A 15,167-nucleotide genomic window follows, 5' to 3' on the forward strand; every position below is an offset into this window, starting at 1 on the left:
GAATTGTTGTACTCGAAATTAGTATAATAGACTACAAGTAAAATAGACCATATGTATACTTCATATAAAAGTTTTTATAAATAAAGGGCAGTGTATTTGATTTGGCTAGTGTTTTTACTTGCTGAGTCTAATAATCAAGCAAGAAATAGGCTTTTTCAGCAAATTACTATTCCTCATGCTAGGCTACCACTTAATGATCCAGGGATTATTCAAAGCACAGTTCATATCTCATTTAATCCTTAAAAGAACCTTATAAGATATAGGCATCATTATTATTATTAGTCCCAATGTACAAATGAGGAGACTGAAGCTTGGAGAGACTAAGTAATTTCTGAGTAAGCTAGTAAATGGTACAGCTGGAATGCAATCAAAGATTGGACAGATTTCAAAACCACACATTTGACTACAATTCTCTATTGCCCCTCCCCCATATTTTAAAATCGGCAGTGTTTATTCCTCGATTCAGCAAATATTCACTGAGGGTCTATTACATGCCTGGCAATGTTCTAGGCACTGAGGGTACAACATGTGAACAAAACAGACCAGAATCTGCCCTCGTGGAACTTTCTGGTGAGGGGAGATGGGCAATAAATACATGACTATGGTATATAGCATATTGGGTGGTAAAGAGTGATTTCGAAAAAAGGTAGGGACGGGAGAGAGGGAGTTGACATTTAAAAGTTGACGTTTTAAACAGTGGTCAGGGAAGGAAGGTAGCACAGAGAAGGTGACGAGCAAAAAGACTCGGAGGGGCCTGGAAGGAGCTCTGAAGCCATGTTGGGGAGAACCCTGCAACTAAAGGGAGGAACAAGGTGAACGTGCTGTCGTGGGACAGCAAGATGGGTGTGGTGGAGTAGAGCGGGGAGGGGAGGGGAGCAGTAGGTGAAGTCGGAGATGGTGCATGAGCACGGGTGTGTGTGGAGGGAGGCAGGGCCTGCCAGCCCAACAGGCAAGTTTAAGGATCTGAGTTCTAAGATGAGTGGGTCACTGGAGGGTGTGGAAGGAGCAGACATGATCTGACCGACATTTGGAAATAACCTAGCTGCTGTGTTGAGAACAGTGTGAGGGCGAGGTGGGTGGGTGGTTAGGAGGCTGTATCATCCACTAAGTGATGACGGTGGATTGGTCCAGGTTCTTAGCTGTGGGGATGGTTAAAAGTGGTTGGATTTTGAATCTATTTTGAAGGTAGAACCAACAGGATTTGCTAATGGGTTGTGTGTGGGGTAAGGAAAAGAAAAGATGACAACCTAGGACGACTCCACAGTTTTTGGCTTGAGCAACTGAAAGGATGAAATTATCATGTATTGACATAGGGAAGACAGGGAGGAGCAGCAGTTTTGGGGAAATATCAGAAATTTGATTTTGAATATGTTAAGTTTGTGACGTCTATGAAACATCCAAATGAAAATGCTTAATAAGCAAGTTGGATAAACAAGCCTGGAGTTCAGGGGAAGGTCATCAGTGTAGATGAGAAGTGTATTTAGAGCTGTGAGACTGACAGGAGACAGGCAGACGTGAGGATTAAGTCCTGCACACTTGATGTTGAGAGGTCAAGGAGATAAGGAGACACCAGCAAAGGAGCCAGCAGGGAGGTGGGAGAAAAGCCAGGAGACTGTGTCCTAGAAGCTCGTAAAGAGAGTGTGTGGGCAGGAGGAAGTCATTACCACGACAGAGGCTGCTGCTCGGTCACCGTCGACCTGAGAACTGACCATGGGATTTGGCAGCGGGGACGCCAGGGGTGACCTTGGCAGCAGTGTCAACAGAGTGATGGGGGTAAAAGCCTGATTGGAGAATGGAAGTAGAGGAATTGGAGATGGGGAATATAGACGACAACTTCTGGTAATTTTACTATAAAGATATAAAGAGAACCAGAACTGGTGATGACTGGAGGGGCGTATGAGGTAAAATGTATTTTTTATTTTTTTAAGATGAAGGAACTTGAAGCATGCTTGTAGAGTGAGGCGGATGATCCAGTGAAGGGGAATCAGCTGCCTATGCAGGGACAGCTGCTAGAGTGGTGTCCTTGAGGAGGTGGGAGCCACTGCGATCTAGTGAAAAAGCGGGTGGCTAGCCTTAGATAGGGACCTGGCCCGCTCATCCCGAGCTACAGGAAAGAGGATGGAGTCTACAGCATGTATGTGGGTAGGCAGGAGCTATGGTGTAAGAGCTTGTGGGCTCTCTTCTGAGTGCTCGTTTCTCAGTGAAGTGGGAAGTAAGCACAGTGTGAGGATGAGGGAGGAGGTGTTGGAGTTTAATGGGAGAAGGTGTGAGAGTCATGTGGGAGAATGGGAGGAGGAATGAACTAGGGGTATGTGGTTGGATTGCAGGACAGAACTAAGGGCCCAATTTTAAACATGACGCTCTACGGAGTAGTAGCATTTAAAGTAGAAGTACAACTCTTCTCTGAAAAATAATGGAGGCCTTGTTTTATATGGAGAGAATTCCATTATAAGCAAATATCACTCTATGCCCTGATTTATTGATTTCTTAGAATCACAGAAACTCTTTCTAGTTCTTGGACTTCTTTAATAATTATGGGAGTTCCCATTCTAGAAAAGTAAAGGAGGGTGGAGCCAATTGATAACTTCTGATGGTCCTTTTTTTTATTTTTTATTTTATTGAGGTCATGATGGTTTGTAACATTGTGAAATTTCAGGTGTACAGTATTATTTATCAGTCACCATATAAATGTGCCCCTGTACCCCTTTTGCCCAGCCCCCAACCCCCTTCCCCTCTAGTAACCACTAATCTGTTCTTTATCCATGAGTTAGTTTATCTTCCACATTTGAGTGAAATCATGCAGTGTTTGTCTTTGTCGGGCTTATTTCATGTAACATAATACCCTCCAGGTCCTGATGGTCCTTTGGTTCTCCTGCTAATGAGCAGTGTTACTGAGGCTGCCCAGCTCTGTAAGGCTTCATACTGCCCAACAGCCTAACTGCAGACATTTATACTTCACGTGTGTGGTGTAGGTGTGAATTTCTCCATTCCTCTCTGGAGAATTCAGCTGGAGAGGCTATATCTCTGTCTTGTTTCACTTCAATGTGCTGTAGCCAAAAGATTCATTTCTAAAAATTTAAGCAAGAGTCCATAATTTTAAATAGATACTGGTATATTCAGCATGTGTTAGTAGTGAAGCACATTTTTACATACATCACATGTGACGATATCAAGTGGGGGTGTGGAATTTTGCCTGTTCTGTCACTTAGGGCTTACCTGGGACTGAGATTCATACTGCCCCAGCAGCCTGCCCAGCTGTGTTCAGGGTTGAAATAAATAGGTTTTCCTCATGTAGTTTGTTTCTTTACTTAAAACGTACTGTGAATTTGTGCATATGTCGGCATGGCTATCAGGATTGCTAATTTTTCTGTCTGTTTTTTCATCTTCAGCATTTGCTATAATTTATAACTGTCTAAAGAAGAAAAGATTATGGTGGGCAATGTGCATATATAATTGGAGATTATTTTCATCTTCATTCTTTATAAATTAGCTTCAGTGACATAGAGAGGGAACTTGATAACCCCCACCGGGCAGCACCTTGTCCCGGCTCAGGACGGCAGTGTAGCCAAGGGTCTGAGGCACAGCGGAGTCTCCCCAGGCTCGCATCACTTGAGCTCCCATTTCCCCAGGGCCAAAGAAGCATCCGGCCACCTTCACTCTGATTCTCAGATTTACAGATCTCATCAAGAGAATCACCACAGGATTCCTCTTTGGCTCAGAGTAAGCCAGAAAACACGAGCCTGTGCAGTTTCTCTTAGCAGAGAGACAGGCATGATTTCTTCACAGCATTTTCCCGGTTAAGATTCCTGAAGGTACGCGTGTGCTGCTGACATCCAACCATCCCATCCTCTGTCCTCTCATCAAGGAGAGAGAACAGTGGCCTCTTAATGACTCAGAGGAGCAGTTTCCCAGCAGGACTGTTGTTTATGGCTGAAGCTTTACTCGCGAACTCTGTACAGGTAGAAATATTTAAGCCTCCAGGGGCATATAAAAGATATGTACTTTTAGATAGTACTTATAACATATTGAAAGTGGAACAAACAATACAAATACTGTCACTAGAAAAAGATACAGAATTCATACACATAGGTGCCTATCGCTGGGAAGAAAAAGTCAGATTATTTGCATTGGCTGGTGTGGAGGAACTGGGATGTTTTTCTGTGTTATTTAAATTTTTACAAGCATAAATTCATATTAGCTGTATAGTCTTATACCTATTTTTTAGGTATCGCCATATCAACATTTCTTCCTCTTGGCTATCAAATCCTTTTTCCTTGCCTGTGTGTTTTAGGACTTTGATGCTATGTTGCCTTGCATTGGGATATACAAATTTGTTAAAACATTTGTGTTGTTGTTCCTAGGATTTAGAAGATTTCTGCTTCAGGTTTTGCATAAATCATTTGACTATGGTAACACAGACTGCAGGCTTTGCAGAAATGGACCACGATCTCCTGAAGAACTTTATCAGCAAAGCAAGCAGAGTTGGAGCCTTTAAAAATTGATCCTCACCTGCAGGAAAGAACTTTTAACCTTTTCATTTTCCCTGCAAAAGTCAGAGAATAACTTCTCTTTAATTAATAGTATTTATGATGAGCTTCATTTGGCTGAATTCTTCCGTTCTGTCAAAAGAAGGATGGTGGTTAGCCTTCCCCATCTGCCGAAATCCGGGGTTTACATACAAGGCATTAAGTGCTCTCATCAGATGGGACTAAACTCAAAGGAAAAGAATTAAAATGTCTTATTATATTTACCATTTCCTCTTTCGAGTCACTTAAGCTGGACACTTTTGGTACATTGGTCTAAGTATGTGCTATGCGGGCCAAGTGTTCCATTCTTCAGCAGGCTGATACCATGCAGACAGCCTGACAAGGAACGCTGTCGCTACCGCATCGGCAGCATCGGGCACCGTGCCTTGCATATGGTAGACACTCGGTTAAGTGATTATGAATCCTAAGTACAGCCCGAGAACAGCTTTATTTGCGGGATACTGGATGAAGGAATAACTTGCACAAAAACAAATTTAAAACAGCCTGTACCTCTTAAGGTTTGTATTCCTCTGGTACATCATTCAGAGAAATAGTGGCTAATTTAGAGCATTAATTAGAATTCACAAAAGGCCTTGGCAATTAAATTGTCAAGGGCCCAAGGGCTAATTTTAATTTTCTATTTACTCTGAGTCATTAATTTCTCCTATGGGATTATTGAATATGAAGATGATATGATATGAATATGAAGTACTATCTTTGAATGAATGTTATTTCTGGGCTCCTCTGCCTTACAGAATTGCATAATGTCCTTTGCTTTTGTGTTGAGAGATTTTTGCCTCCATAGGTAAAAATGATTATGTGTTTTTCTTATAGTTGACTTTTATGTCACTATAAAATAGGTCTCTTAACCTGGCACAGTAAAATTATAAAATACTAGCTGAAAAGGAGTTAATACTTACATTTCATGGACGGCATTAACAAGAGTGAGATAAATTTATACTTTTTAGATCAAAACAAGTTACCCAACTGCAAAGGAGAAACTGGAACGGGATGTGGGATGTAGAGTCAGATTCTTCTGTGTATTTCACAATATGATATTATGTAAAGAAAACTCTTTTGGAATTAGAAACCTTGTCCTGATGCTGAACTGTTTGATAATAAAGTGCTTATGTGCAGATAATAGAACAAATGTGTGTGTTTTTAATCCCTAAGAAGCAGTAAAAATATATCAACCTTATGTCTCATAGATATACCTAAATCCATTAGCTATAAGTTTCTTTTTTAAAGCAGTTACTCAGATAAGGTATCAAAGCAAAGCCCACCTAAAACATAAATGGTTTATAAACAACTTAATTACTGTTCATATTATTGCTTTATTGGTGAGGTCACTTTTGAATCCTTAGTTTTTGTTTATCTGTTTTTGCAGACCTCATCTGGTCGAGGCAAAGTAGTCTGGATGCCTCTAGTTCTGAGTCAGAATCCTATTTTTGGAACTATAGTCTTATTCAGTTATTTTAAAAGTTAGCCTTATACCCTTTGTTTTCATTTTTTTGGTAGATTTGCTATTTTATCCGTCAAAGGAACAGTCAGACCTGGGTATTATCTATAGCCATCAGTTCTCGAAGTTGGACAACCAGTTTTCATTTCTGACTTTTCCTCGTCGCCCTCCCATGCTGGCTGTAACTGACCAAAGCCTTTACGTCTTCACAATGTCTTCCAGAACCACCTCTTCCTCTTTCTTGCCTATTTCTGACAGGGTCTTCTGAAGCTCCTCGATGCTTTTTTCTTTTATGAACTCATTTCATGTAAAAATTGGAACATTCAAAGGGAACAGATAAGTTTATTTAGGGATGAAAAATGGACAACCCTTTCCCAAACTCTACACGGAGTCAAGAGCCATACTGCCCAAGTTCAAGTTATGAAGCTGGACTGGATGGCTTTTTATCCAGATTTCCTCTCTAAGCTTTGCTCCGTGTAGGTTTGCACTGTTATGTAGCTCAATGCTTCTTATCTCTGGCTACAACAGAATCATCATCTATGAAACTTTTACAAACTATAGATTCTAAGATTCTAAGCTCCACAAGTAATTTTGATGTTTAGCCGAGGATAAGAATCACTGATTTATTAACCCTTAAAACCTGGGACTCCAAACAATAAGGAAGAGCTAATTTTAGACCAGGTTGAGCAACAACAGACGAGTCCCGTGGAAACATCTCTGAAAAAACATGCTCTCTCTCTGGTCTTTGAGGACAGGCTTGCCATCAGCACTGCTGTGTAAACGATAGCAACACTGTTTCCTTTCTTTCTTTCTAATAGATGAGTGTTTGTAGAGCCTCAGAAGTCCTGCTGTTACAGTTAGGGACGTGTGAGAGAAAAGGTAGATTTTCATAATGACACTACATCAGAAATTAATGGAGCCTTTCTTTCTTTTACATAAGTTTATCTCAGATTTTCTCTCCTTAAGTTTTGTTTCCTCTCTGCTCACACACAGAACTGAAATGTTTTAGTGCTTCCAGTATAATTTTACCCTCACTTACACAGGGAAAGCGTAAGATTTTACAGGAGTCTGTGGAATAAATTTAACTTTCATATTAAATTGTCATTATCATATATGTCAATATTAATAAGTATAGTCCCAAAATAATGGACACAAAAAAGGATTTATGAAAAGAGATGACTAGCCCAGTTTCATGTTAAAAGAACTTGTTTTAATCCCAGACCTTATACCGAGTTACCATAATATATTTCCATTTAAGAAGCTATATTTTATGTGGTATAAATTTACTATTTATTTCTAGAGGCCAGGTTTTATGTTGTCCTGTAAAATATCTATTTAGTCTAAAGGAAAATTCTACTGAATGAATCCTTACCAATGCTGTGTACACTACCTGGCCCAAAAATGAGAACAAAAATATGCTTCTACAGGCAAGTTTCTATGAAATCATCCAGATGGTAACAGAACTAGTATGTAGGTTCCCGCCCCCCCCCACCCCGCCTGCCATTTGCACCAGAAAACTATATAATGAAAAGTAAATAAAAATATGAAGTTGAACTTGTCCGTTTTACTATAAAGAACTTTAATTACTGGAATACTAAATTAATCTCTGGAAGTGATCAATTTTCTACCATCCAAATAAAAATTTTTAGTGTCATAAAAGCTGCTTGCTTTTGCCTTGACCTAAGAGGCTGCATTTCATGTAAGATCCCGCCCCAGAGACGAACACAGTCCACTGAGATGCGCCTGCTGCTTCTCCTGTTCTGACCTCTTTATTTGCCTTTCTTCCTTCAGGAACAAACATGCTGCTGTTCCACAAGGAGAGAATTTAGCTGTTTTGAGAAATCATATTACTTAAACTCAAGATAATCCCTATCTGAAACCCCTGGTACCAGATGTGTCTCAATTTTTTTTGGAGTTTAGTATGATAATATGGTACATATACCACATAATACATAATACCCAAGCAGGGCTAGGTTAGATCCCCAAAATCAATGTATTAATATTTTTGTAGTGAAACCAGAATATTCCCACTAAGTGGGATAAAGGCTCTAAAGAGCTCTATGCCAGTTCAGATATGCTTTTGATGCCTTATGACTTTTGGCACCAAACACACAGAACCACTTGGTTTTTAAAGCTTTTTGGATTTCAGAACTGCAGATAAAGGGTTGTGGACTTACAATAAAGGATGCTGGGAAGAGAGGCCTTTAATATAAACTTTGTATTAGATGAAGAGAGAGACTTGCTTCCCGCTCCTCCTTGTACAGCTCTCCATTTTACTATGACTCCCTATTGTTCCTCAAACACACCAGACATATCCCACCTCCGACACTGCTTTTCCTCTCGGTGGACTATCTTACCCCTGCCAGTGTCATGGCTCACCCCTCACCTCCTTCAGGGCTTTGCTCACACATCACCTCAGCAACTCTGTCCCTGCCCACCTGTGTTAAGTTTTACAACTCCTCTCCCTACCAGCGCTCTGTCCTCCTCCCTGCTCTGTTTTTCTCCACCGTACTTCATACAGTCGGACATCCTATAGAGGCCTCATTTATTTATTCGCTTGCTCTCTTTCCCCGAAACTAGAAGTAGAATGTAAGTTCCACGGAGATGGGGATCGTAATTTTATTTATTCATTGATGTATCGCTCGCATTTAGAACTCTGCCTGGAACATAGTAGGTACTCAGTACATGGCATTTTAAAAGAGGAAGAGAATATTATCTGGTTCTGCATACTTGGAAATATAGGGAAAATACACTTCTTTTTTTTTGCTACGTATGGGCTTCTTCTAGGTGCTAGAGCTACAGTAGTAAAGACAGCCAGGCTGATGCAAGGGTGGGCAGACAGGCAACAGACAAGTGAAATAAGGCCATTTTAGCTGGTGATAAATGCTGTTAACTCCTGAAGGAGAGTGACACAGTACAGAGTAAGGATTGTAGCCCGGGTGGTCAAGGAAGGCCTCTGAGCTGAGCCCTGAAAGATATGAAGGAAGCAGTTATGCAAAATTCTGGGGGAAGAGCAATCTAGGCAGAAGGAACAGCAAATATTAAAGCCTCAGGTAGGGAGGAGTAGGAATCAACAGTTTTATTGGCTATGAGAGCTTTGGCCTCCATGAAGAGGTCAGGGCTGGAGAAACAAATTTGGGAATCATCAGCATGTAAAGCCCACTAAAGGCTCAGAATGGATGCAATACTAGGAAAGAATTGAGATACAAAAGGGAACATTAGTGCACTTACTACAAAGACCACATCAGACCAGTAAGACTCTTAACAACTAATTTATTTTAAAATAGACAAATTATTAATTGTAAAAAATAGTAACATAGCAATTTTAAATGTACAGTTTTAACCAATACAAAAAAGCAATGAAGCAATACCTGAAGCCTTATTTAAGAAATCTCAATACACGATCTCTGAAGTTCCTAAAATTCTGGCACTAATTCTCATGTGAACTTGTTAGCAAAAGACCCAGAAATATGGTAAGCCCTTGACCTAAAAGCTAACTGATCTGTATGATATTCATGCAAAAATTAATGAGGAAATGGGGTAAAGACTTCGAGTGCCTTCTTTATCAAGATAACTGTCAAAAAAAAAAAAGTTTGAAACTTAATTGAGCACAAAATAAACTTTTGTTTTCTAACAAATAAGATCAGATTTCTTTTTAAAAAGAACTCTGAGTTTAGACAAAGTGATTTTCCTAAAAGCTGGCTGATGCTACCTTAAATACCACCTATTTTAAATTATACCATCTCTAAATAAGTTAATCACACAAGAGAGTTTAAATACACCTTTAGGTGCCAGGGGGGAAGTGCCTCTTTCTAACGTAGCTCTTCTAAATTTGAAGCTTCTGCACAAAATCAGATAGAAACATTAATACCCAACCCAAAGACCTTTGATTACTTGCAATTTTGGACTAGAAATAATGTGGCTTTGCATGTGCCAGTGTTAGACCATACTGACTTAAAAAAAATAAAAGATAAATAGACAATTGCCAGTTCAAAAGATACATGGAAGACATGTACCATTCCAGAGAAAACACACCTTCCCAAATTTAGGAGGGCAGAATAATTGCTGAGATGCAATTAGACAAATCACTAAAGAAAAAATTAAGGCTCTTATAGTTAACAGTCTGTTTATGGAGTAAAATTATTTTATATCTTGATTCTTCAGGACCCAGAAACATTAGAAAGTGCACTTGGGATATACTGTATTAGGGTCCTCTACAGCAAAGCTCCAGCTGAACACTTTTTTTTCCAAGTACTAGATGGGTACTTTATCAATTCAGTGATTTAAATGGTATAAAAACCAAGAGTACTATTAATAACCTCCTTTTAAAGCATGAGTTGGATAAAGAAAAGAATCAATAAATTCTTACAAGTCCTGAGGTATGAAATCTGTATCAGTAGTATGACAATATCATGTTTAGACTTTGCTTTCTGCTTGTTATTTAAAAGCTGAAGTTTATAAAACAAGCACACAGTACATCAGATTCCATTAGTAAACTAAAATCTAATGTTAAAAATTAGTCACTTTTTTCTAGTTTCTAACATCTGTTTTAGCAGAAGAGTTCAGGGTCATTTGGGTAAATGGGGGATAGTCAGCCAAATTGCATTTGGAAGACAAGACATTTTCTAAGGGTGTTCATGTTAAATTAAAAATATATAAATATAAATTAATAAAAATAATAGCAAACATCACACATATGCCACAAGAGAAGACAAAGTATTCAGACAGGCATGGGTTGTTAGGACCCCATTCCCGGGGCGTCCTCACTATTTGTAAAACAGAGCAATTATACTTTGAAAATGGAAACATCTGCTAGAACTTTTTAAACGGCAGGATTTATACAAGATTTTCAATCTTGTACAATAACAATGTATATTCTATTGACTACAACATTGTAAATGGCTTAGGAATTGCCTGCACAAATACTCGCTGTGCTGCACACTTTATATCCACAACATAGGGCTGAAGATACGTATTCAATGTGCCATAAACAGAAGCTGGAAGAGTTCTAGAGTCACATCCGTGGGAGACAGTGAGGCCAGAAGTGAACATGGTGCCCACCAAGGTCGTGAGCTCCTCACTTTTCTTCCTTGTTTGAGGTATCCATGCTATCATTCATTTTCTGCTTTTGCATTCGTGTTCGGGTAGATGCTGGAAGAAGGATGAAGGACTGTTAATGGCACGGATGGTGCTAGGTAAGTTGGCAAAGGGCTGCCATGTATGTTATACTCCTGCCAAACTGATGGTGCTCAGGGCCTTGCAAAAGCAGTAGTTTCCAAATTCTTTATGATATACCCCTATCAGTATATTTTTTTCCAGGCATGTACCACCCAAACATGTACATATGTGTATGTGTGTATAAATTATAAAACATACATACCCCAAATAAACATTAAAAATAGATGAGATAAAAATAAATAGAAATTCCAGTATTTTCTTCATGTAACCCAAAAAATGGTTTTACACACTCCCAGGTGTACCCAACTTTGTAGATCACTGTCCTAAAGATGAAGTTGAGTTTGGCACTTGAGCAGAGCAGAATCCTGCGCTGGCTCAGAATGATCTGCTGAAGTGAGTGGTACTCTACAGAAAGCCAGGAATTCCTTTGCGTTTGGAGATGCCCTGCAGGTACTGCAAAGACATCAGCTCACAGCTCATTTAATTTGGACATGGACATTCTAAAAGTACATTATTAATTACAACACAGACAAAAAACAACGCTTCTTTTAATTATTTAAAAATTCTTCACTTGATTTTAGTGGAGGGCAGGGACTCTTCATAAAGAGGTACAAAGAAATAATGACTGGGAAAAGAAAGAAAAGAGTCATTCTACGTCTCCGCCTCTGGACCTGCAGTCTGAGCACTCCAGCGCTGTGTGCTGCTCTTCTGTGACTGCGGTTCTTTGAAGAAAGCTGAAGAGCAGCCTGGGAACTTCCTGAGCCTTACAGGTTAAAAGTCCTGCTGCTTCTCCCCGATTTTCCAGCTGCACAAAGGCCCTGAACTGCAGTCTGGCAAAGGGAATTCACTGTCACAGTTAAGTGTGTACCGGGAAATGTACCGACTACACCAACTGAATTCTTCTCTAAGAAAATATACACGTTTTTACAGCGTGCTGCTCCTTTTAAAACGCACATTTGTGGGCTCCCAAATGCTTCCGCGTGTTTTCAAGCCCTGATCTTCGTTATAAGCTTCATGTCTATTTTCATGTACTGGGAGGAAAAGCCACAACTATTGCAAGTTAAAATAGGAGTATTAGGTGATGTAAAATCCAAAAAGAGATTCGTTTATAACCCAAAAATTTAAACTTTTGGTATATTTAGTTTTAATTGTACTCTTCAAAATAATACACATAGAAAAAAATGATTTAAAAAAATCAAAAGCATTCTTTTAAATAGTCTATATTTCAAAGTTAGTATCTATAGAGATGTGTTGAGAGAAAGCCCCTTTTAGAAAAGTCACATTATAATTGGTATTGTTTTTATTGATATGTCCTATGACCCAGGAATGACAGTTTTAATCCATAAATTAGCCCAACTATTTTTCTTCTTTCCAAGTACCAGCTCTTTTTCTTATTAATGGATCTGGCACCAGATTATCAGGAAATGTCACCCTCACTGTCATAGTTCCCCCTCTAAGACAATCCAGTAGCAGTTAGTACACATTTATCTTTCTCTTAATGTGCTTTTCATCTACCATACATGGGTTAATCTTTTATAGTCTCAGGGTAGCTTACGATAGAATTCCATTTGCTTTAACTTTCCAAATTTATGTCACTCTGTATAACTTGGAAAATGACGTGGTGTTCTTCTTCAAAATTCTAATTTCAAAAGAAAACTTTCGTTTGAAATTAAGTTTGAAAACTTACAAATTAGGAAAGTTCCATAATAGCAGAATAGATTACTCTTTAAACAAGGGTGATGATGTTTATATATGCTAAGCCTATAAAACTCTTCTTCTCTATATCCAACACTCTTTAAGAGTTCCTCATTATAGTTCTGCTATCCTAAAATATTTTCTAACCACAGTCATTCCTGTTGGAGATGTGGTTTCACTTCTTAGTTTTCCTGTGCAAAAGATTTTAGAAAGGTTAAAGATGATCTTCACTTTGCATCATACATTTAAACCACAAATGTTTATAAGTAAATAATACATTTTTTTTGTGTGTGTGTGTGAGGAAGATTGTCCCTGAGCTAACATCTGTTGCCAATCTTCCTCTTTTTGCTTGAGGAAAATTGTCCTTGAGCTAACATCTGTGCCAATCTTCCTCTACTTTGTATGCAGGACGCCACCACAGCATGTCTTGATGAGCAGTGTGTATGTCCGCGCCTGGGATCCAAACCTGTGAACCCTGGGCCGTCAAAGCGGAGCATGTGAACTTAATCACTACGCCACCGGACCAGCCACTAAATAATACATTCTTGATTGAACTATATTTTAAATGCATAAGCAGGTCCACTAATCGAAGGAATTATATGTATTCATTCTTTGATAACATGAAAAGGCTTTCTGCAATGTAAACAACTGTTTCATTTACATAAAGATGAAGTGGTAAGTACTTACTCATTTCTGCCAGTTTCTGTTGAAATTTGGACTCCCCTGGGAGATGTTTACTGCAGATTAAAAAATGCAAAATACTTCATATGTATATGTATAAGTGGAAAACTCAAATTACCAGTAACTATGGTGCTGTCAATGACTTATTTTATGCTCTTATTTTAGTGAGTAGCTTTTAATTTCAAAGGTTTATAAACAAACCATCTAAAATAGGTCACAAATTTATGATCCTGTGTATTTTTTCAGTGGTTCTTATAAAACATAGTAGTTAATATTTTTCAAGAGTACGCATTTTAAAATCTAATGTTAATCAAAACTAACAACATTTTGTCAAGAGCTTTGTAAAATATGATCAGATTTTCAATGATTTTCAGTAGATAGTATATGATGTATACGGTGCTTTTAACTTTGGGATGTATTCCTACCTATTATTTTGAGCAGTCCTCACAATTTCCAAATAAAATTGGCATGAAAGGGATTGGTGGAAGTCAGGAGCAGAGCTGGCACCCAGGGTTCTCCAGACGACCAGCTCAGCTACTGAAAAACATTCTAAAACTGTTCCTACCTTCCATCTGCTTCGTCTGATCCTTCAATATCAAAGCGTAGTTTTTTCAGTGGTTTAGGAGGGTTGCTTCCTTCAGCACTTCTTTTAAGCACACGGTCGCTGTTACACACCATCTGATTTATTTTCTGGAATTTCTCAGAAGTCTACGAATTACAGAATTCTTTATTTTAAATCATTACATGCCAGCATTTTGTAGTTAGCATCCCTTAATTGTAGTTTGGGGTGTGTCAAAAATCAGGCAGAGGTAATATCTGCATTTTAATTTTCTGCTTTATTGGACCAAATAGGAGATATGAAAACTCTCAAAATCAGAGTAACTGTCCTCTGAATAACTCTACCTCAATTAAATACTCACTCCTGTTAAATCCACTTGTCTCTTCCCATGAGGCTCTTCCTCTTCCTCCATCAACTCTGACTACTACTCTGCAAGTCCTGGTTCCTCATTTTTGGAACTCACCCACACACAAAACCAGGGCTACTTCTCAGAAGCATGTAAAGTTGGAACAGCTCTCTGGAACCTTGTTTTTGACAGATTTTTTTTTTTTTTGAGGGCATGACATAACCAGAGAGAATGTCACAAGAATTTATTAAGAGGTGAAAAGTCCACTGAATAATGATTTTGGACTCACTTTATGGGTATTATGTTGACAAATCATATAGTTTATATATTTTAAACCATCATTGATATAGTATTTGTTGAAATGCTGTTAATTCATAGTTTTTTAAATAAAAAATCAAATATTGAAAAGAATTAAGAATTTGAATCCATCCAGTATTATTGGAGATGATTTGAAATATATATCTCCTGAGGGAGAATCCCGTCATAGCAAAGTAAAGGAAGCTTTGGTAAGAAATACCAAAGGGGGCACACCACCTTATTTTATCCAAGGGACAAACACATGGAAAAATTCTATTTCTTGTCTATGTTAGAACCAGACTGAGATGATTATCTTAGGGATGTGTATGAACATGTTTATTTGAACTAAAAAATAAAGTCAGACTTTCTGATAGAAATAAGTCTGATTTGACTGATATGACAGGATTAGCTTTGCTAATTATGCTT

General features: G+C 38.6%; 2 protein-coding genes across 6 annotated transcripts in view; one reads left to right on the forward strand and one right to left on the reverse strand.

Annotated features, from left to right (window-relative positions):
• RCBTB2 (RCC1 and BTB domain containing protein 2) overlaps positions 1 to 5,690 on the forward strand; it is a 45,145-nt gene extending 39,455 nt beyond the window's left edge. For all 3 annotated transcript variants that reach the window (XM_058548162.1, XM_058548164.1, XM_058548163.1), the window contains one exon: positions 4,362 to 5,690. In XM_058548162.1, the coding sequence (XP_058404145.1) occupies positions 4,362 to 4,502 (141 nt within the window). In that variant the 3' untranslated portion in view covers positions 4,503 to 5,690. The remainder of the gene's footprint in view (positions 1 to 4,361) is intronic.
• A 3,557-nt stretch (positions 5,691 to 9,247) lies between these two features.
• The window catches only part of RB1 (RB transcriptional corepressor 1), a 150,157-nt gene continuing 144,237 nt past the window's right edge, over positions 9,248 to 15,167 (reverse strand). For 2 of the 3 annotated variants that reach the window (XM_058548166.1, XM_058548167.1), the window contains exons 25-27: positions 14,105 to 14,247; positions 13,546 to 13,595; positions 9,248 to 11,136 (exon numbers count right to left, since the gene is read on the reverse strand). In XM_058548166.1, coding sequence (XP_058404149.1) covers positions 11,063 to 11,136; positions 13,546 to 13,595; positions 14,105 to 14,247 — 267 coding nt within the window. In that variant the 3' untranslated portion in view covers positions 9,248 to 11,062. Of the gene's footprint in view, positions 11,156 to 13,545; positions 13,596 to 14,104; positions 14,248 to 15,167 lie in introns of all 3 variants that reach the window. The other variant, XM_058548168.1, reaches the window with a different exon arrangement.

This window comes from Diceros bicornis, chromosome 9 (genome assembly GCF_020826845.1).
Source record: "Diceros bicornis minor isolate mBicDic1 chromosome 9, mDicBic1.mat.cur, whole genome shotgun sequence".
Classification (NCBI taxonomy): domain Eukaryota; kingdom Metazoa; phylum Chordata; class Mammalia; order Perissodactyla; family Rhinocerotidae; genus Diceros; species Diceros bicornis.